At 42.7% G+C, this 23,373-nt stretch overlaps 1 protein-coding gene across 1 annotated transcript in view; it reads right to left on the bottom strand.

Moving 5' to 3' along the window:
- R3HDM2 (R3H domain containing 2) overlaps positions 1-23,373 on the bottom strand; it is a 160,553-nt gene that overhangs the window by 16,918 nt on the left and 120,262 nt on the right. The window contains 12 exon segments of the mRNA XM_044915381.1: positions 2,156-2,322; positions 4,173-4,405; positions 8,562-8,615; positions 8,714-8,745; positions 11,608-11,703; positions 14,430-14,538; positions 14,958-15,098; positions 15,658-15,717; positions 16,370-16,448; positions 17,341-17,467; positions 18,199-18,285; positions 20,930-20,971. Of these exon segments, the coding sequence (XP_044771316.1) occupies positions 2,156-2,322; positions 4,173-4,405; positions 8,562-8,615; positions 8,714-8,745; positions 11,608-11,703; positions 14,430-14,538; positions 14,958-15,098; positions 15,658-15,717; positions 16,370-16,448; positions 17,341-17,467; positions 18,199-18,285; positions 20,930-20,971 (1,227 nt within the window).

The following is a 23,373-nucleotide window of genomic DNA, read 5'->3' as shown; positions in this document are numbered from 1 at the left end:
AGAAATGATGCTCTCTTAGGCCTCTTCCTACTGAGGAAGGGTAGTGGTAAAAGTAGGTGTCTCCGTGCTATTTTTAAGTTCTTCCACCACTATCCTCAGCTACAGTTCTCAAAGAATCTCAAACTCCAGGGCTAGGGAACTTTGTAAAACCATGGGGAAGCCAAACACTGGCCCTGAGGGCTTTGACTGCCACCTGCTGGTGAATTTAGATCACTGGCTCCTGGTTGCCTGACAAGACTCCCAGAGGGCTCCTCCTCAAGAGGTCCACGCCACCTTAGGTAAATAGGGCAAAAGGTAGCCACTGGTCCTTTAATCCTCAGCCTCATCCATTGGTTTCATGTGTTCTACTGACACATGACAGGGAGGTCTGCTCTGCCATCAGAAGCCTGCCAAGAAGGGAAAGTTTAGCATAGTTTAGCCATCACTGTCCCCAGGCCTGTTGCAAATGCCTCTTGCTACAAATTTCTGAGGGAACAGAATCTCTGTAACGAATAATGCTCCTATGTCTCCAATTTACAGGTCCTAACCTGGTACTGGACATCTTGCAGGAGATCAGTCAATACCCATGACCTATCCACTGACCCTCATGATCCAGAAGCAGGGCCAGAATGAGTAAAAGTTTGGGATTTAGGGCCAGTCACCCAGACACTCTAAAATTCTTTCAGCCCCAAATGGTTATTCTTGTTATCTCTTTATTCTCTTCCCACTCTTGTTGTCTGTTTCTAGATATGGATGGATGGAAGGAGGAGGCAGATGAAGACCAAGAAGGAGAAAAGGGAGCAAAACTACATTAAATTACACACATCCTAGAAAATGCAAACAAATACTGGGACCGTAGACAAGTGAGGGACGCACAGAAACACAGTAGAGATAGCCAGAAAGAGAGAGAGGCGTACCCACTTATAGGTCTGAATGAAGACCCATCAGGGAAAGCACATACACATGTCACACTTCAGTATGGAGCGAGGTAAGCTGGTAAGAATGGGACTTAATGAGGTAGATGGTGGTAGAACCAGAACAAAAGTCAGGACTATAGAGAAACTGATTTAGGGGCCAAGATAAAGGAATGATCTGCATGTAGGTTACATTAAGACACAAAGCAGGGAAGCAGGGTGTCCCAGATCATCAAAATATCAGAATGGGGTAGTATTGGCCACCCTTCCCCACTCGTTCCTGGGGAATGAGTGTCTGCGATTTGCTTGTTCTACCTACAGAAGAGACAGATCTGAGGCCAAGCTGCACTAATAGAGCACAGAGGTGAGGGAGCCTGGGAGCTGAAATGAGAAAAACTGCAGCAGCAGAGTGCAGACGTGGGCTTCCCGACTAGCAGAGAGCGCCACCAGAGACACTCCAGGACAGAGGATGGGCTCCACTCATGGGCAGCTCTACTCACGGAAAAAAGAGTAAGTGAAGACCTCAGCACAGCTCTCCTCAGAGTATTAAGGAGACTTAAGCCTAGAACGCTAACGTTCCAGTTTAGAATAGGGACTGATTCTGATGATGATGACTTGCATGACCTCCACAGAAACAAAACTTCACCAAAACCCTACTAGGTATCAACCTCTATCAGTCCAGCAACACAAGGAGAAAGAGCTCTTTTCTGGCAAACACTGGCCCTGAGGGCTTTGACTGCCCTTTGTTTCTGGGAAACAAAGACAACTTTGCGGGGGTTTGTGCCTTATGGCATATGTATGGCAGGGGTCTTGAGTATATTTCCTTTCCTCAAACCCCAACTCATAAATATGTGTTTATGGCTCAACAGTCACATGAACACATTCAGTCAGTTATGGTGGGAGCTGTGATCTCTTCAAGCTCCATATATGGACACAGTGAACAAAATCGCCTCGCTAATTACACAGGACATCGAGGGAGATGAGGTACAGCAGAAGTGTGGAATGGGGTAAAAGATCCCACTGGCAGTTCTCAGGAAGAAGAAACAGAAAGCAAAAAGCCCCCAGGCTGACTCTAAGAGCACTTTAGCCAAACCCTTGCCCTTACGCCTCTCTCCCCACAGCTTACAAATCAGAAACGGAGGAGGGAATGGCAGGCTTCCAACAGATCTTTCCTGCCACCCACAGCACAACAGACATGACTGTACTTCCAGAGCTCGCTTGAATCGGAGCGGAGGGGGCTCTGGCACTGAGTGGTGACTCACCTGTGAGATCATGTGATTATTCAAGGGTGGCTGTTGCTGAGGCGTGGGTGGGAGAGCAGGAAGTTGCGGCTGCTGCGGCTGCTGCTGGCCAGTACAAGGGAGAAGGCCCCGGACGGACTGGGATGAGGTGACCTGGTTGCACACTTCTGGGGCACCTAGTGCCATACCTAAGGCAAAGAGGAGACCCACCAAGAGTTGTAAGCACCAGGCATGATCATGCTACCCTTGGAGATGCAGGGCTCTACTCCTTCCCTGCTGCTTCTCCTCACTTCCCTTCCGTCCATTCCCCCACTGTCTTGGAAAGATCCATGCATGAGCGCAGACGCACTTCAGCTGCCCTGCTGATGGGAGTCTTCATCTTAGCAGGTTTCTCCTCCCCAGGGACAGTAAATACCTTGCCCGTCGATGTTGGATTTCAGAATGGAACGAAATGTGAGGCTGCCAAGGCACCTCCTCTGAAGAGCCTAGAATCTGTCCATCATGACTAAACAGCTGAAAACATGAATGTTTGCTTCCTGGGAAGGTGCAGATTCCTAGTCCCTTAAGAGACCTATCTTCTCTCTGATTTCTTTCCAACTTGCAGCATTTCATAAAAGTTGCTGAGAAGGCAACCTTGCCTCTCCAAGCACTTGCCTGTGCACACACATAAGCACAACTGTCACCCAACTCTTCTCCCCATTTCCAGCCTCTCCAAGCCATGCACGCATTCACATAAAATACTTTTACTGACTATCTGCTATGTGCTGGGCATTGTATAATGAACTGAGAACACAAAGATGAAGAGAACACAGTCCTTGCCATTAAGCAGCACAGGATCTTCAGACAGGAGATGGACACGCACACGATTACAATCTATCTGGTAAGGATAAGGGATGCATCAGTGATATGGACTAAGCTCTGTGGCAGCAAGGTTGAGGAAGGAGTAACTCACTTAAAGAGGAAATGGGAGGAGAAATGACCAAGAGGGGATGAAGTTAATACCATATTCAACCAATGGCTAGAGAGCAAGAGGAAGAAGGGTATCTGGAAGTAAGACGAAGTGGCAAACCGGGGTCAGGAAGAAATGCTGCATTAAGTCATTCGGGTTAGATTATGCAGGGAATGCAGAAACATGAACATTTTTAAAGAGAGGACTGACATGATTAGATCTATGTTTTGGATTGATAAACTGGCTCTAAAAAGGGCTGAGGATGGAGCAGGGAAACCAGCTTGGGGACTAGTATCATAATGAAATAAAAGAACACAAAGGCCCAGATAAAGGCAGAGGCAGTGGGTTAGAGAAGAGGTAACAGAGAAGGGCAGCAGAGACCTAACAGAGGCAAAATCTTCACGACTACTGAGGTCTTCTGAGGACAAGACCTACAGAACTTCTGGGATGAGAGGCAAGAATTCTTTAGAGGCGGAAGGAGGGTGAAATAGAGGCCCACTGGGTATAAAGAGCTAAGTACCCCGTTAAGAGCGCAACAGGAATAACGGAGAAGGTTACACAGCACGTCAGGAGAGCTGAAGGGTGGTTACAGGCCTGGCAGGTGGAACACAGGCTCCTTCTCAGTGACTGGGCTCCAGAGAAGCAGCCACAGCATTTCTTGCGGTTCTGGCTTACTGGTCGCTACCAAGTGATTATAAACAGCTGAACTCCAAGGCTTTCTTCTGCGCTACCAACCCTCTACAATCTCAGAGGTTACAGAATGCAAGCAGTATCATTCTTATCTTAGTATATAACTTGAACTTGGGCTGACAGGGATGCCAAACCTTGTTCAGAAATAAGATAAAATAATCGAATCCCAATCTTTTGTTTGTTCGTTTCCAATTAGGAAAGAAGGTCTGAAAGAAAATGAGAGAGGGGACTCAAAAGAACAATGGATCCAAGAAATCAAATTTTTCCTCATCTGGCTATGTTAGTTTTCCAGGACACTATACTGGGAGAACGTTTTGTTAGAAGTAAACATCAGTGACGTTTTGCAGAAAACAAGCAAGAAATGATGAGCATGACACTGAAGGACAGAAGCTGTAGTACCTGGCCTGGAGATCCTTCCTGCACTGCCACCTTTACTGCTCCCGATGCTGTCCCCTCGGGTGAGGATAGAGATGCCACTGAAGCTGCTGGCTTTGGTGACAGGGGGCCGCATGCTCCGGACAGAGCCGTCAGAGTCTGTGCTGCTCCACGGCCGTGGCTCCAGGGATTTGAGTTCGCTGTCTGTGCTGCTCTGGCGGCTGCTTGAGGTTCGGCTCAGCCCCTCACGGTTCCCCCTGTAGAGACCACAGTGGTCAGAGCACCCCCCACCTACCACTTCAGCAGAAGAGCTAGGAGAGAGTTCATTTCTATTCTTTCAATAACAAAGAAGGGGTAAGGGTTGGGAGGAGGATGGACATTGATTTGTTAGTTGGCTGGCCAACCAAGATTTGCTGAGAGCAGACAGAACAAGATCCAGTACAGTAACAAGGAACACAGAGGCAAATCTGGAAGACAGTGCATTGGCAACTAATTCAATATCAGACCAGAGGTGGCCAGGAAACCATATACATGATGCTGAGATTGGCTGTGGTCTTTTCCCCTGCCCCCGCAGGGATCCCACACATGCAGGAGATAGTGGGGAGCAGAGGGGTACCACCCTCTTCTAGGAGTTCTTAAAACAAAAGGAAGGCAGAGGTAGCCAAGATATGGATAAATAATATAGGTCTTCCACATAACATGTGCCAAAGCCAGCAGAGGTACCACTTTTCCAGAGGTGGGAAGAGGAGTAGAGTAGATTAATGGGGCACTCTGGAAAACACAGTCTGACAGTCTGAAATTGACCCAACCTGTTCGTGGAAATTCTGCGTTGGTATCTGGGAACAACTGGTTCCAGGGTCTCTAAGGGCTACAATCTTCAACATGATCAAGCAAATATGCCCTTGGGACCCAGGATGGCAAGGAGCAGGGGGCTGGCTGTGCCTAGGTGCCGCCATATTAACAACCCTTATTGCCCTAGGCAAAGCACAAAGCTATTGAGAAAAGAGACTTCTCTCTTATTTTGCTCTGGAAACATCAGGGTTATCCTGATGCTGTAATTACTGCCTAATGATTATAAACAGTTGTACTTAAGATAGATGGGGTTGACCTAAAAAACCCCTACGTCTTAATGAGCCCTTAGTGCTTCTTAATCAATAAGCAACCAAGAACCAGGAATTCTCCTTTCATATCTCCCACCCCCAACAACTACTGACCGAAAGAAACTAAATGACAACAATTACAAAGATTTTGGTATATATACTGGGATGCAGGTGAGCAAAAATCATAGTAGCTTGGGCTCCCCTCTTTTCACCACCATCCCGTCTAAAGCAAATAGAAAACCCCATCCCAATCCCCTTAGCTTCAAAGATACTAGGCTCGGGGTTATTCTAATAAAGAAAGGTAATTTTCTTATGAGAGTAACATTAAATAAAATACCTTTCTTTATTGGAGAATATCTGCTCCAAAGGTTACTGTAGGGAAAATGGGCAAAATAAAAGCTAGGGTCACTATTTTAGTTTTTAGTCAAGCCAATCACAGTGGGCTAAAAACAAACAAACCGGAAGAGCTGGTTAGGGACATGCTAATTCTTCTCAGAATCCCAAGTAGATGTATATATAACCTCAGTGCTTCTCTCTCTATAGTTAAGAGAACTGGAAAATATTCCTGTCTCCCTAAAACCTTATCCCTCTCTCTTAGGAATGTCAAAAGTGGAATGGGAAACAAATAAAGAAATGTAAATCAGGGACTCTTCAGAAACAGAACCAGACCTGACGAGAGAGCCAAGAGCTCTGACTCAATGGCCAAAGGCAAGTCTACTGAGAGGACTCAATAGAGATGTGTCTGTTTCTGGGTTAGGGGACAGAGCAGTGGCAATGGATGAAGCTGCTCATTAGATATTAATTAGAACCTGAATTTTACAAGACAAGTCCTAATGGACTTTTACACCTAAATCAAACACAGCACTATCTATTAGGACAATTTTGCCATTTACTTTGTCTTTCTACAGGAGGTAAACAGTGAATGAGTCAACTTTAAACCAAACACCCTGGGAAGCTTGAGCCAAAGTAGCAGTGCTTCTGTACTCCTTCTGTACTCATTAGGTTCCCCCAAGACAGTGATGGCCCAAGTGTTGAAAATGTGGCTAGTATGATGATCTAACCTCAGTTAGTACAGTACACCAAGAGTTAGAGAATCTAAGTTGAGTCTTGGCCAAGAAAGAGCTCCATTTTCCTTCTCTACAACTAAACCTAATCCCTAGCCATGTCTTTCCACTTCACTAAACATATGGCAACTAGGGACACCTCCTAGACTCAGTTCTAAGCACTGGACTGGGGTATGTATGTGTGTTGGAGAGATGGGGGTACAGGACAGAGAACATTCACACTTTATACTCCTATAAAATCAAAGTTGACTCAGCTTTCACAAGTAGATTTATGCTCGTGAAAAGTTCAGTTTATTGGGTCTGGGGAATGGGTAGGCAGGCCTGTGTAAGAAGCAATGGTAAATGTCAGTAATGGCTTATTTGTCAATAGAATAGAATCTTCCAAAGAACTGGGAAGTTGCCCTAGTTATTGCCAATGTGGATGATGGAATGTGGTGTATCAGTATTTGTTTCACACACTTGGGAAGAAAGGTAAAAAGCAGTTAGAGAAGACCAGCTTCTCATCACTAGAATTCTGAACTAGTACCCAAATGGAAGAAGTTGCCCCCTTGAGGGTCCATGGTACTGCATTTTAGATGACCTAGATCTTTAACCAACACTTAGTATGGAAAGCAGCAGCTTAAAAGGAGGTCTGGATAGGAGAGGGTTGCACCTGCTCACTAGATCCTTGGAGCTGTTTGATGTAGTTTGATGCTCCACAGCACTAATGGGCATCATTCTTACCAGCGAATGCGATAAATGAGGGCTCCGAATGGAATACTCAGAGAGGAAGGGGTGATGTTTGTAGAGAGCTGGTCTGGTGTACGGTGAAAGAACACCAGACAGAGAGTCAGTCCCAGTTTTGCCACTAATAGCCATGTCAACTTGGGTTAGCTACTTAATTTCTCTGCTTTCGTTTTCTTACATGTAAACCAGTTTACTAAATCAGGACACTGAGAGATCTAAATCAGATACAGTAATACTTTGGCAACCGTAAAGCCCTGTGCATTAGCATATGCATAGAAGTTAGTTTAAAACTGTTTATTACAGGATTCTGGGATGATTTATGATCCTGAAGTATACAATATGGAATAGGGATTTTTTTTTTTTAAAGGGGAACTCTATCTCAACCATCATGAACAGGGCAGAGCCCTCACTGCCTAAGGGCTTTCGGATGGACTTCAGGGTGGGATGGTCTAGGAGAAAGAGTTCAGAGATATGGAAAAGGAGGTAATGCCCCATTCCAAGAATGAGAAATCTTGCAACTCAAATATCTACATGGTTTGACTAGCTTTAGAAAGGACACAGGGGGAAGGGACAACTGAGGTACTGGAAATGAGAGCTCTAACTAATCTCAGTTAATTAGTTCCTATCAAGCTTAGGATTCAAAAAGAGATAAGCCCTTTGGAAAGGGTTGGACCTGAATCCTAGTACTGAATACTCAGGTTTTCTCTACTCCATAGTTTTTCTATTGGTAAAATGGGAAGAATGTACTTAAAATGAGTTGGTGCCAGACAGGATCCTAATGAAGTGCTTCTCTTACCACCACCTTCTGTAATCCTCTGGAGTGGGACTGAGAAAATCAAATGAAAGGGAGATTCTCGTGACTGCTTCGTGGAACATGGAGAATATTAGGCCCGAAGAAGTTTAATATAGCAGCTTTCACCCATGTCAACAGCAAGTCATGGACAGTCATAAAAAAAAAAGATGTGTTCTATGTCCATGCTAAGGCAGACAAGTGTTTTTCTGAGGCCATCTTACAGATTACATTGTCCCAGAGAGAAAACTACATAGACAGAGATGTTTGTGTTTTTATATGTGTGTGTGCGTACTATTCTTTCTTAAAGATATAAAACATTCCCTACGCTGGGTCAGGGATAAGCTCTTCACATCTTTCATAGATTCAGAAAAGATAGCCAGAAGATACCCATTCTTTTACCTTGATATAAATACATGTTGAAATCCTCCCCAAATGCCCAATTCCAGCAAACTTTTGGAAAAGAGCAGTACCTATCCCAGACACACCTATCTGGTCCCCTTCACCACCTATCCATGACTTAAAATGAAATCAGCAACAACAAAAATAAAGTCATTGAGCAGGAGCCATTTCTCTTTTAATGGGGAAAAATACCCAACGTTGCAAAAACCACAAGTTGAATTATTCTGCAAGCAGCCATGCATGGAGCAAACTCACTCCGCTGAAAAGATTACAGCAAAATAAACAAAAACAAAAACAAAAACAAGGAGAGATATAGATCACACAGAGGTACCTAAAAATCTGCCTTCTCTTGTGAGAGCTAGAAGAAAAGGCTTCTTTGGAGAGTCTGTTGGTTAACATCAAAGAAAAGCATCATTACAGGATTATATTAACCTCACTGACAAAGCTCAATGAGAAGCAGGGAACATGCTAAGTGGTACTAACCTGATGTCATTTAGATATCCGTTCTGGCCAGTCTAGGTGAAGGGGAGAAAACGGAAAATAACTTATAAGAAAACAGCATGGCATAACCGAAAAGGGTGTCCGTGATGCTATGAATACCCAAGGTCCTCAAACCAAGCTCACCCCCCAACAGGGAGAGAGGGAGCAGGGACAGGATGACCCACACCCACACACCCAATCTGACCTCTCACCTTTAGTGGGAAAGAGCATTCAGTGTTTTTAGCCTTCCCACAGAGTGTTTAAAAAGAGATGCTGATATGGAAAGGAGGAAGAGGAAAGTTTGAACCTATTATTTCCTTTTTAGTTGTAAATTTATTCTCTCTAGAGGTAAGCTGAGCATAATAATTGCTGTGCTTAGTCCTACAGAGTATGATCAACGGAAGGGCAAAGGGAGACAAGAGAAAGAAATTTAGTTTTTTTGGAAGTCATCCTCAGTGACTATTCCATTTCTATCCTCCACACTGGCCAAAATGAAAGACATTCTGACCTGACCTGAGACCCAAGGAGAGTAAGAAATTGGGGAAGCAGGTACTTTTCGGAGCCTAGAAAAAAGGAAAGAATTAAAAGCCCAAAACAATCCTTTTGGGGGATCATTTCCTGACAAAGCCACTGAGCTGAGTGAAGTGAGCATCATGATGCACTCCCATGCCTTCGAAAAGGCCCCCGGAGTGTCCAGCTGCTGAGCAGAGTGGGCTCCACAAAGAGCAGAGCCTACGCGGGGCAGCTCAGGCTCAGAGAAGGCTGCGGTGGCAGCATTTCCATCCAAACACCCTTCTTGTCACTTCCCTTTCTTGTTGGCCTGCCTCTTCCTCCCGTCCGCCCCAACCTACAGTTCCACCCTTCACCAGCTCCCTCTGCCTGGCCAGCTTCCTCTCCACACTGGAATCTCTGGATTTTGGTGGGCTTTGGCCACATTTCCTTGTCTAGACCTTCTGAGATTCCTGATGCCTCTAACACAGCAAGAGTTAGGAAGTGCTGAAATGAAAAGTGGTAAATCCGCAAGGATTTAACAAAGGATACATATATTAGTAGAGGCTTGAGAGACTAGAAATCAGGAGAAAAAAGGAGAGAAGAGCTAACTGGGATTTTGTTACAGCTGTAAACAGATATGTTCCAGTGTTGTTCCTAATTAGCCGCAATACCTTATTAAAAGTTACTTCTGTTTTCAGAGTACCCATGGCTTCGCGAATGGCGGGCACAGTGGGACAGTCATTTACCATGCATGAGTGAAGCAGAGTAGCACATCACAGATAGCTATGCTATGATGTCACTGGTACTTCCTAATCTAAAGTGCCCAGAGCAGAGCAAGCTATGGAGAGGTGGTTTACTTTAGGGGTCAAGAGCATGGTCTCTGGAGCCAGACTGCTTTGCTTGAGTTCATGTATCAGCCTAAGATTACTTAACCTTTCTATGCCTTAGACCCTCATTTCTAAAATGAGGAAAATATCGCAACCTACCTCAGAGACCTAGTGTGAGGATTAAATAATTTATGCAAAATGCTAAGAACAGTGTCTGAAAGATAGTAAGCAGTATATAGATGTTTGTTATTATCATCCACCAACCTGCTCTGTCCACAACTTAAGGTCATTGCCGGCCACAGCCATGTACAAGTGACCTCTCTCCTCTCATTCCACACAACTGGTTTGCAGGTAAAGGTAGAGAACCCTCTTTGAGCTATGGTTGGATAATTTGGAGGACAGATTTTTTTCTGACTCAGAATCGCAGTCTGTATAACAGAAGCTAAGATGATTCCTTCTCCTTGGACTTTGGGCCAGGAGGTTTGTTGTGTATCTCTCCCCAGGGAGGATCCTTGGAACACTTGGGTCTCCTGAGACAATGGAACAAGTTCATAGAGGAGTTCAGTTATCTTGAAGTCAGAGAAAATATTTTTCTGAACTAGGTGATGATGGAAAGAGAAATGTATTTTTTGTCTTGCTGATGGAGGGGAGAGTGGGGAAATGAGAGGAGAGTAGTGTTCATCAAAGTATACTGATTAGAACTGGCCATCTTTTGACTACAAAGGGAGGCTGGCTCTTTTTCCTTTGTTAATTTGACTGTAAGATAGTGCTGCTATCCAGATCCTACATTTTTCTGGAGATCTGTTCCTCTCTTGCTTATCTACAGCCTTTCCTGAATTTCTGCTACACTTCTCTTTAGTCTTGTTAGGCAAAGGCCACCAAATACAGGGGTACCAAGTATATTTAATATGGCCCACAATTCTTAAGAATAAAGTTGCCTAAAATGATCATGTTTCCTTTTGGCCCACAGACTCCATCCTATTCTAAGAAGCAAGGTAGGAAATATAGGAAGAAAGAGACTTCCTATTCAGATAGAGACTGGAGGGAATAGTAAGTGGTACCCTCTGTGCATGTGGAATGTGGATCTCAGAGAATGGATGCCAGACCTGTGCTCTAACAACCACCAACATATCCTAAAAATGAGGCTGGCCAAACAAGATGGATGTATATAGGCTGTGTGGACACTAAGTCTTCCACTGAGAAGCAAAGATGCCTAAAATGGATAGTGGAAGTGAAAGAGGGTAAAGGGGAAAAGGGATTGACAGGCAAGAGTCAGGGCCCTTCCATAAGCCCTGCCAAAACCATTTCTATTTTCAGTCTAATCATATCTACCAAATTCAGCCATTCCATTTGTTCTCTTTGTATGCCATACAGCAAAATGTATTAAAAATAATACAAATAAAAATCTGCAGCTTCCCAGTTAGCCACATTTAATTTGAGAGACCAAACTGGGGCTGGCTGATGTTGGTTAAAAAAAAAGACAACAACAAAACATTTATGGAGGGTTCATTCCAATCACAGTTCCAAAGATTAAGAGCTAAAAGCTATGGGCTGACAACTCTCAGAAGCTACACTTACCTCTCGGGCAAATATTCTCTCTCGGACCCTTTGATATTCCTCCTCTCTCTCTTCTATTGACTTGCTCCTCCTTCCATCCTGCAATGGAACTCTGATCTAGATCGATGAGCAGAATTAAGCTAGTTAAGTTCTCCTCGTACTGCAAGCTCACTGCACACCAGCAAGGAAGAGAAACCGGGAGAGTTTATAGTTGCCATCAAAAAAATGGAAAAAAAAAAAGAAATAAAATTTCCAGTGTCGGACAGGTTTCACTGGGTACATCTGACCATGCAGTTTGGGAGATCAGGTTTTCTGGATGATTGGAACCTCTTTATCTCCCCACCCCCACCCAGTGTGTCAAGAACAACTATTTATAAGGATTGGGTTGCTTCCTTATAGTAATCAGATACTAAGGATCAAGAGAATAGCCCAGGGAATAAACAACATTGCTTTGGAGGGAAAGAAAGGGATAGGAGGAAGCTAGAGAGGGAGAAGAAACAAGTATTTAGCAGAGCTGAATGTAGAGAAGAGTTTTACCGAACTAGCACCTGATATTACCCCTTCTTTACTCACTAATGCTATGGCCTGAAGACCCAAGTCACACACAGCTCAGCAAAGAGGGCCTTGGGAATGAAATCCAAGTGAAGCTAACCTAAAAGCTTAAGCACTGTTTCTCATCTTAACTTCAGCCTTTGGAGGGAGGGAAAGAGATAGAAATTACAGAGACAGAGAAGAAAGAGAACAGAGCAACACAAAGAGGGAAAGAGAAAGAAAAGGAGAATAGAACAGAAAGAAGGATGGACAGGGAAAGGAAGAGACAAATTAAGGTATGGTGGAAGGAGGAGAGAGAGAGAGTGATAGAAAGGGAAAAGAAGGAAATGCAGGATAGAGAACCTTAAATTCTCTGAAAACTACAGAGAGGTGATGAGGGACAGCTGGGCAGATCACCACCTCTGGCTAGCCTACCGCCCCACTCTCCATCATGGTTTTTCTCTCTTGGCCTGTGAGTTGTGAGCACTGTCCCGGGTAGGGTGTACACAGTGTCCTTTTCCATACTGTTCTTGAAGGCAAGATGCTCTGAGGGAGATAGCCCATCAAATGAATGTCATCAGGTATGAAAGATTCCGACCTTCAACCCAGAGGCTCTGAAAGCTTCTGATGAAGCAGCCACGGAGGCCGCTGCTCTAAGCTGCTCTTCCTGACCCTCACCAGAGGCAGGCATAACTTTAGGAGTATCAACTTTTGACTAGATTTAATTCTCACTAGACTTAAGAACCTAAATCCTACTAAATGTCCATTTATAAATCCCATTCCAAGAAGATGTAGGACCTCAAGTGCCCCTAACACTAGTGAGCCAGTGACAGAGTAGCAAGAGCATAATGGGCTTTGAGGTCCCAGGCAGAATCTCAGCTCTCCACTTCTGAGTAATGTTATTTCAGGCAAGTAACTTAACACCTCTTAGCCTCAGTTTTCTTATATTTAAAGTGGAGCTAATAACCCTACCTACACTGGGTTGTGGAGACGATTAAAAGAGATAATGCACATAATGTGTTTAGAACAGAGTCTAGTTCAGGGAAAACACTCAATAGAAATAACAATTACTGTATTTATTATTAATATCATAGACAGAAAATGCATAAAGCCTACCCTACTATGGATCGAGCCTGAAGCTGAGAGATGAAAAGTTCATAATATGGACAGATTCCACTCCGCCCAATGTGTCTCTAGGCCTGAATAATTCCTGATCCACAGAAAAAGGGTTTTGGGAAAATGGAGAGAAGGGCATCAGGATGGAAAGGCTCTTTCTTGTTTTTTAAATTTTGTCTTTTGTATGTTTGTTTTCAATCAGACCCAGCATGGTTTGTCCACAAAAGGTAATGGCATTTTTCTCAAAAGGACTCCCTCAAATACTCAAGTAGCAAGCAGGAAAAGTCCTGGTCTCAAGACCATACAATATCCCAAGAAAACTAATTTTGACTCTAGAGGTAAGATATTATTACAGTTATCATTAATTAGCAAGACTAATATTGGCTCTACCCAACCATGTTCTTCAAACCTTAATCCTGGTTCTCTACCTAACCTCCTTTGGAGGTCAAGCAGAAGCTGGCTGGATCTAAACCCTGTATGTGGCTGGGAAAACTAATCCCTAAAAAAAAACTTACTATCTGAAGGGCAGGCTAGAAGTCAGGGCAACAGCCAGGCCCATGAGTGAAGGGATGGGGCAGATTGTTCACTTCTTCTTCCCACAGGAATGGATTAAAAAGGGGATACTGCCTGAGACTCCCAGCATCAAATGTCAAATTAACTCACTCACCTTGGTAGAAGGAGTTGGGAAAAGAACAAGGAGTTTGCAGAAAGGGATCAGAAACATCTTTATAAGTGGGTATATTACATCACAACTTTGCCAGTCCAAGGCTAGCCCTGAGCTAGGATAAGACAGAAGTGGGATAAAGTAGCTTTTGGTGGTTCCCAAAGAAATTCCTAACTATTAAAGAAAAAAAGAATGAAGCCGTCAGCTGAATCAAGGCTGAAGCAGGGAGGGACCTCGCTTTGTCCCAAAATGACATGAGTTAGAAGTCAGTGGCAGAACCAGGGAGTTCTAGGCCAAATGAGAAAACCCAGCAAAACTCAGCACCATGTCTCTCTGGGGCTAGGAGGGCAGCATTCAGTTCAACAAGTGTAGTCAGTCCTCAACATTAAGCCAAAGCCAACTCAGTATAACTCAATGCAATTTTCCATACTAAGATGTTTTACATTTTCTTTATCCCACAAAAATTCTTCTCCCCTCCCAGTTTCTCTTACTGCAATCTCTCTGTATAAGCCCACCCCTTTCCGTTCTTCACCTGGTTATCATCTCGGTCCATACTGGCATCATCTCTCTTGAGAATGAATCTCTGTTGAAATTCTGTATTCTTCTCATCCTTTATGTGTTCTGAGAATCTCTGTTCAGGGCTGGGGTTGGGAGAGAAACGTAGAAGGAAGGAAGGAAAAAGACGCTTTTGTTAGGAAGCAGACCTAATATAGCACTCTTAAATTCCACAATTGCCCTTCAGGGGATTTCTGGAGTCAGGCATCCAAAAAGTCACAATGAAGTCCTGAAGGTCTATTCTTTATACATATACATATAAGTTGTCTTCTTCTAAAGTTATACCTGTCCCATCAGTAAAGGTGAAGAGACGCCACGGGCTAGTCTTCACAAAACACCAGTGCCTCTAAAATCTATCTCCAAGTCCTCACGAAGCATAGGAATTGATAACATAACCCTCCATTACTGTCTCCTCCCCGGAAAGGGGTATCTTGATTCTATACCTTCCTCTTCACCCCATAGGCTATCCCAGGGAAGTCTCCCAATCTGTGATCTCCTCCCTTACATTCTCGTGTTACTGGTTTTGTTGATGATGACAGCTTTTCCAGTTTGATCAACATTGTGGTCCATCCCAAAATAGGCAGCTACCCGGTGTAATAGCATCCGGTGATATGAGGTCATCTGAGGGAACTTCTTGAACTGGTTACTGAAGGGAAAGCAGGGGAAAAAATGAAATAAGGACAAACAACAGCAATAGTTGCCAATTGTAATTTTTCTTGTAAGTGTCTAAAGTGGAGAATTTCTTAGGAGAAACAGACATGTTATAAGGAAGATAGATCCTTACTCAAATGGGAACCAAAAAGGTTCTCTCAGCTTCTTTATCTATAGCATTTTGTAGATCGCTCTGATGCACTACCCTCATTTAAGACTATTCCTTAAGCTCTAGGTCTCCCCCACCTGGATGATATTCTATAAAGAAAAAAGGGAGAAATTTAAAAATAACTAAATATGGGACAAGGGCTAGCTGCTAAAAAGATATCAATTCTTTTCAACTCCAGTCTATGCAATAACTTAAAAACCTCACTTGGTCACATATACTTTTTAATACATTCTGATCATTTCTCAACTCCTTTTGGTTCCCAGTGAGTAACTACTTCAAAATTCAGACTTTAAGGGAAATAAGAGGAATATCCTAAAATTGTACCTGAATTTCTTTTCAGTGCCCCCTCCCACCTCTAAACGTGTATTTCATTCAAGTAACTTACTTGTTGTCATTAATAAATTCCAGAATCTCCTGTTCTAATTTTAGCAGCATCATTCTGTCCCTGTTTAAAAAAAGATTAAACAAAACAAAACAAAAAGCAGCCCTCCCATAGACATTAAAAGCATTGAAACCTGCACACTACAGAAGCTGAAGAGGGGGATAGATCCAAACCCCAATAGCGGACAAAAACACAAAGGCTGCTGAGCCTCGCTGGCCTGTCTTACATTACTTTAAAAAAGAAAAACAATCAAGTATACATTTTGCCTCTAAGGCAGGATTAGCTCCTAATCATGTACTTTGCTTTCCTTATCAGAAACCTAATTCTGTTGGCAGCCATATTCATTTAAACACATACTTTATACTTATAATAAAACTAATCAGTAGTCTACATTCCATCTGGTTATTTATACAATTTTAAAACAATTATGATTTAGCTTATGTATATAACAATTATTTTTCCTTCTATGCTTTTAAATGGTACTCCCAAGACTTCATATTTCTTTGTCTCTGCATCCTCCTTCCACAGATTTTTCTCAGCTCTTCTGAAAGCAGACACCCCAACAAGAAAGTACTCTGAATCCCTCACAGAGGGAAATGGTGGTCGGGGGTGAGCATCATAGATTTGAATAATGGAAAAATCCTGAGAAACTACTTGTCCTTTTAGGTATCCTGCTGGGTCCTACTATCCCCCTTCCATCAAATAATGTTTTTACCTTGGGTTCTTTTTCAGTGTATTTACAAGAAATTCATGTAGGTCTATTCCAGTGGAGTCTGTATATTCTTGGCTGGAGTCTAGAACCAACACAACAAAAGAAATTTAAAATAAATGAAACTGCCTTGTGTGAAATCTAATCCCAAGCAGAAACCCACAACCCAATCAGGAGAGATCACAGCAAAGTAAAATCAAACTTCAGGGGTTTTAGCTTAAAAACCAGAATGACACTTGATTTGCCAGGTCCCTTTCCCCTGCCAAATTCCCCATGACAGTGATGGAAGGTAGAATCTGGGTCATAGTGCTGTATTACACTGAGAAGCTACCTTACCATAATTATTTGCTGAATGTCCTGACCAAAGCAAAGCAGATTTTATTCAAGTTAAGGAAAATAAATTCCAGGTAAGAGCAGTCAGAACTGCATTTTCGAGAATCTCAGCAAACAGGTTCAAATGTTAATCATTTATTATTGATTTATAAAATCTTAATCCCAAGGTTGCCTTTTTTCCTCTCAACTATAATTTTTATGGACCAGGTCTTTTTGCTACCAGCCCAAGAGTTTAAAACCAAGGAGAACTTAATAATTAGATGCAAATCTGATTTAAAAAAATCACTCCCAGCATCCCAAAACCAAAATATAAATGGTATATGGAGGATCTGCTACTAGTGGTGACTCATGTCACTACTTATTCCAGAGCAGAAATAAAATCAGAATTAACTACAATGTCCTCTTATAGGTAGTGCCAATGTTAACAGAATAGCTCTCTGCAGCACGTGAGCCTCTAAGGCAGGATTAGCTAAAGCATCAAAGAAAGTAACCTAGTCAGACACCTCCCCAAGCAACCATAAAGTCAGCAGCACACTAGAAACTGTTGATTCAGTATGGTCAGTGGGTGCCAGGCTCCAAGATGGAAGGAAAGGGCACTGCAGAGCCAGACCCCAGGACACACGAGAGGTGGGGAAAGTTCTCACCTCTAGAAAGCATCTTCCTTGGGACCTTTTCTTTGTTTTTGTCCTTGTCTTCCTTTTCAGAGACATCCTTTGTGGATTTTTCTTCCTCCTTGTCAGAGGGGCAACTGATGTGCAACTGAATTATATCCTTGGATAAGGGGAAAGAGGAACACAATCAAAGGGGAAATGGGATTTTAATTCTCCCACAGGATTTTACTCTCCCTCGAAATCTCAAAGAAGGGAAATCTTGGGTGGCAGCATTCTCTTACAGAAGAGAGTATTTTTTTTTAAAGATTTTATTTGACAGAGAGAGACAAAGCAAGAGAGGGAACACAAGCAGGGGGAGTGGGAGAGAGAGAAGCAGGCTTCCCGTGGAGCAGGGAGGCCGACACAGGGCTCGATCCCAGGACCCTGGGATCATGACCTGAGCCGAAGGCAGATGATTAACGACTGAGCCACCCAGATGCCCCAAGAAGAGAGTATTTTGTTAATTAAATTGTTTAAGCTTTTGTTCTACCAAAAGGGTAGAAGGCCAAGCCTTTTCTGCCAACAATCACAACCACTATATGGAGAGCTCAAGTTACACTGGCTGTTCTTGGCATAGGAACTGGATGGAAATGGTTCTAACCGCCAGAGGGAAGTGTGGGTGGGAAAACAAGATTCAGCCCTGGGATCTCCTTGTCTGCATCATCCCGGGTGGTCCAGGTGTGAAGGCCTATACTTCATGCTTTCACCATGCCCTGCTTTACTGCAACCACTTGTTCTGAAGTTCCTTGTACCCCGATTTCCAAGTCTAATGTTGATGCTGTGATTGTTACACTACAGTTTACCAAACAACTGCCAAACTCAAAGGTTATACTACTCTGATAAAGGACCTACCTGGGTTTCTAGTGGCCCATCAGCAAATGGGGCAGAGGACTCCTCACACACTGCCAGGCTGCGCACCAACTTCAGCTTGGAATTAGACTGAAAAAAAAAAACCAAAAAACCCCAAATATATACATTCCCTTGGTGGACATTCAGAAAACTGCTTTTCACTGAACGAAGGGTATCCTCTTTGGCTCTGTTAGTTGCTGCTTCCATTAAGTAGGGTTTTTGTGTTGTTCTTTTTTTCCCCCCAAAGAGGACACTTACTCACCAGTTCCTTATTTACTTCAAAGATAATTTCCCTACTTACATTAGTAAACATAAAAACAAAATGGCTACTTTGAACAGATGATAGGAAAACCACTTCACTTAGCTCTTCCCCCTTTCTCTAGCCCATGCTCCAATTTCAGACCCAGAAGTTTACTGAAAATTCACAGTTGCAGAGCTTAGTAGACACTGGATTTAAGCATGAGAAGTCCTAGCTTCAACTCCTGCTTTTGTGCTCATGAGCTATGAGAGACCCTGAGCAAATTACCTGACCTCTCTGGGTCTCTGTTTTTCCTCAATAAAATGGGGACAAAAACACTTAAAGGATGACTTCTGAGAATTAGGTGACAAAAAGTATATAAACGTACATAGCATAAATAGTGCCTGGAGCACAGCAGACAATAAATGCTAAATGACTCTAAACCTGAGGTGGCAAGAGTGTGGAAAGAAGTGTCTAAGAAAAGAGTAAAGAGAAAGAAAACTTCCTAACATTTGGGATTTAATGTGGTAAGAAGCTAATATACTTGGTTTACTTTTGCTGGCTGGAGAATACCAAAAAAATCTGAAATCCACTTTGTAAATCATTGCTCTCCTAGGGATCCCCAAAGCCAAAAATTATAGAAATCTACCTATAAACATTTACTAAGAGTTCTTATAATAAAATCAAGATTTGCCATGAATACAACAACATAAAACATGGCATGTGTTCCTGGTCGTGCAGTATAGTGAAAAGAACTTGCAAGTCTGAGGAACTGACTTCCTGCAGAGCCCTGCCACTTACTAGTGAATATCATGTCAAGTTCACTCCGTCTCTATAAACCCAAGTCGCGGGCGCCTGGGTGGCTCAGTCGGTTAAGCGACTGCCTTTGGCTCAGGTCATGATCCTGGAGTCCCTGGATCGAGTCCCGCATCGGGCTCCCTGCTCGGCGGGGAGTCTGCTTCTCCCTCTGACCCTCCCGACCCTCCCCCCTCTCATGCTCTCTCTCTCTCAGTCTCTCTCTCTCAAATAAATAAATAAAATCTTTAAAAATAAAAAAAAAAGAAAGAAAATAAATAAATAAATAAACCCAAGTCGCCTCATCTGTAAAATGGACACAATAACTGTCTATTATCTCAAAAAGTCTGGATGGGAGTGAAATAGAAGTGAACACTCTCTGTTGTGAACTTTAACATCAACCCCTCACTGAGGATTAGGCCACGTCAGGCAAGACACAGAGTCAATTTATCTGATGTTGTGGTCTTCTTCAAACCCAGGCCATATACTGGCTGAGCCACCCCCAAATTCTGCCATTGTCTTTTGGGGGAGAATGGGGTAGACACCCTTAATAATTACTCTGGTGACTACCGTTCTCACTGCAAGAAAGGTTTAATATTTTACTGTTCCCCCAACTAAAATTAAAAAACCATCACACACTAACACATATAGTCCTCCCTGATAACACTGCTTAAAATAATCTGCGATGTGCTAATTTTATCATAAAATGATTAAAAACAAAATCCTCCTCCTCCTCCCTGCCCCAACCTAAAAAGTAACCCCACCACCACCAAAAAAGGCTTTATTTTTAGGATGTCCAAAAGTGTTGAGTCATTTCTACTAATGGGGCAGGATTTATAAAGGATAAATTCCTAAAGGATAAATGAGAAAAAAATGTTGGAGGAAAAGAGAACACTCATATAGTACTCCTAGAGAAACCAGAAGTGAACAGAGAATCTGGCTTTACAGCAGAACCAGTACCAATTTGCTCAGGCTTTGTGAGAGGCTCTGGCTGGGTATCAGAAATAGACTGTGACTGAACTAGAGACAGTAGAGAAAAATACAGCGAAACCTTCTAATAGGAAATGTGTGTGTGTGCGTACATTCACAATTAGAGCATGAAGGGCAGGCAGAAAAACTTTGCTTGTATATAATCCAAATAAATTAGATATTAGTGGTAAGTCCATTTGTAAAACATATTACTAATAACAGTAGAAAAGAAGGTATAGTAGTCCCCCCTTATCCCCTGGGATACTTTCCAGGACCCCCAGTAGATGCCATGCCTTAAACTATGGATAGTACCAAACCCTATATATACTATGTTTTTTCCTATACATACATACCTAAGATAAAGTTTAATTTATAAATTAGGCACAGTAAGAGATTAACAACAGTAACAACAACAATAAAATAGAACAGTTAATAATACTGTAATAAAACTTATATAAATGTGGTCTCTCTCTCTCAAAATATCTTAATGCACTGTACTCACTTTTCTTCTTGGGATGATGTGAGATGATAAAATGCCTACATGATGAGGTGAAGTGAGGTGAACGATGTAGGCACTGTGAAGTAGCGTTGTTAGGCTACTACTGACCTGACGATATGTCAAAAGGAGGATCATCCGCTCCTGGACTGTGGCTGACTAGGAGTAAGTGAAACTGTGGAAAGCGAAACCTCAGATAAGTGTGGGGGACTACTGTATATAGAAAGGGCTCTCACCTTGGCTCTTTTCCTGGCATGACCATGGCTGGATGTCCGCCTCTGTTAGAAGGGGATTAGAAAATATTAAAGGTGTAGAAAATCAACATTTAGGTTAAAAACAATACAAGTTTACAAAGAAAAAGCACTAACTGTAAAACCATTACAACAGATAAACTATGATGAGAACCACTTGGTGTGGTTGTCTGCCCTTTGCTACAACTCTAGTAATTGTGACACGGAAGGGACCACAGACCACCTACATACAAATCACCACTTACCATGAAGAAAATGAATAGGAAGACACTGACTGGTTGGCCTACTTCATAGGTTAATAAAAATTACTTTTGGATAAACCATGGAATCCTCTCCTGATTAGGCGGCTTCTGGAAACGTCACTACCATAGCATGACAGAGTGTTTTTACCCAAGCATGATCACAGGAGCCTATTTAACCCATAATGTACAGGCAATATGGCCCTTAATCATCACTTACAATAACATCTTTATAGGATAACATGTTCAGAGTTCTAACTTGAGAGACCCAAAGCACCTGTCCCCATGGCTGCTGATATGCAAACAAGACTCTTCTTGCCAATTGCCTCCTTCCCTGAAGATGAGAATTCTCCCAGTTCTAAGCTCCTGGTGGTGACTCTTATAGCCTGTCTGGGACAGGATAAAAATAAGGGAGCGTGGAAGATATGGACAAGACTTCCAGAGCAAGGGGAGGGTAAGGAGCAGAATAGAAGCTGAAGAAGATGAAGAATGAAGGCCTGTGGTAAGATGAGGGAAGAAACGACTAATTCATTGATAGGATTTCTGAACAGCTGAGAAGTCAAAATGGGGGCTTTGGGGAAGAAGTACGGTAGGGTTTTGTATGGGAGGAAGCACCTGGGGCTTCTCAGATGTCTGGAATGGAACTCACTGTCCGCTGGGGTGGGGAGAGAACTGAGGTTGGTGGGTAGGGAAGGGGAAACAAGACAGAAGCAGAGTACCAGCATGGTCCTGAGTAGGTGAGGATTTCTCTTTCCTTTGTCCTCTTCACTAGTTACCAAACAACATCGCCACAATGCAAAATGGAGAACTGGAAAGGTGGATGGAAAGAGTGAGAAATGACGATGAATCTGGTCAATGTAAGAGATGTTACAGTAAGGAAGAGCCATAGTCTGGGAATATGAAACAGTATTTGTCACTGTTTTTTCAAAAAGGTAGTAACATACACAGAACACAAATATTCAAGAGGTGTAATGGGGGTACATACAACAGTAGGTCTCCTTTCATATCTGTCCCCCAGCTACCTGGTTCTCTCCTAGAGGATCAAGTAGTACTGACTTTCTTATAATCTTTCCATAGATCTTTTATGAATATATATAAGCTTATTGTACATATGTATATACAGGTTTTTTTTTCTTTTTTTTAAAAACCAAACAGATGTGGGTGCCTGGGTGGCTCAGTCGGTTAAGCATCTGCCTTCGGTTCCGGTCATGATCTCAGTATCCTGGGATCGAGCCCCAAGTCGGGCTCTCTGCTCAGTGGGGAGTCTGCTCCTCCCCGCTGCTTGTGCTCTCTCTCTCTCAAATAAATAAATCTTAAAAAAACCCCAAACAAACCCAAATAGATGTATATTGTACACACCTTGCCTTTAAACTTTTTTTTCCATGGATATTATTCTACAGAAGATCTACCATTTTTCTTAATGTCTAATATGGTATTCTACTCTGTGGCTGTACTATAATTTATTTTACCAGTCCCTTAAACTCCATCATTTAGGATGTGTCTGATCTTTTGTTAGTATAAACAATGCCTCAATGACCATTATCATTAAGTATATCTACAAATACAGTTTATCTGTAGTCCATTAAAAAAATTTTTTTAATTTAATTTTTAATAAAATTATTGCCAAATTGCCCTTCAAAGACGTTACACCAATTTATAGCCCTACAAGCAATTTATGAATCTGCTTATTTCCCAGAATGGATAGTTTTCATGTAATAGTCAAACACATATTGAAAGTCTAATATGTACCAGGCACCATGCTACCTACTGGAGAATACAGAGATTAAAAAACACCTTGTCCAAAAGGGACTCATGACGCTGTTGGAGAAGACAGCCAAACAGACGACTACCATACGGTATGTTAAGTGCAGTACAGAAGGAGCCGCGTGGTGCTACAGGCGCACACAGCACATGTGTCTAACCCAGACCCGCGACTCACAAACCCACATGTTCACAGACACCGAGTGCCTGCAAAGAACTGCGTCGGGCTATAGACACTGGGGAGGGTATGTGCTCTGGTAAGCACTGTGAATTGTGCAAGACTGTTGAATCTCAGATCTGTACCTCTGAAACAAATAATGCAATATATGTTAAGAAAAAAAGAAGAAGAAGAAGGTACCGGGAGGGGAAGAATGAAGGGGGGGAAATCGGAGGGGGAGACGAACCATGAGAGACGATGGACTCTGAAAA

Source organism: Neomonachus schauinslandi, chromosome 5, assembly GCF_002201575.2.
Source record: "Neomonachus schauinslandi chromosome 5, ASM220157v2, whole genome shotgun sequence".
Taxonomy (NCBI): domain Eukaryota; kingdom Metazoa; phylum Chordata; class Mammalia; order Carnivora; family Phocidae; genus Neomonachus; species Neomonachus schauinslandi.
This window is presented reverse-complemented; position numbering and strand designations above follow the sequence as displayed.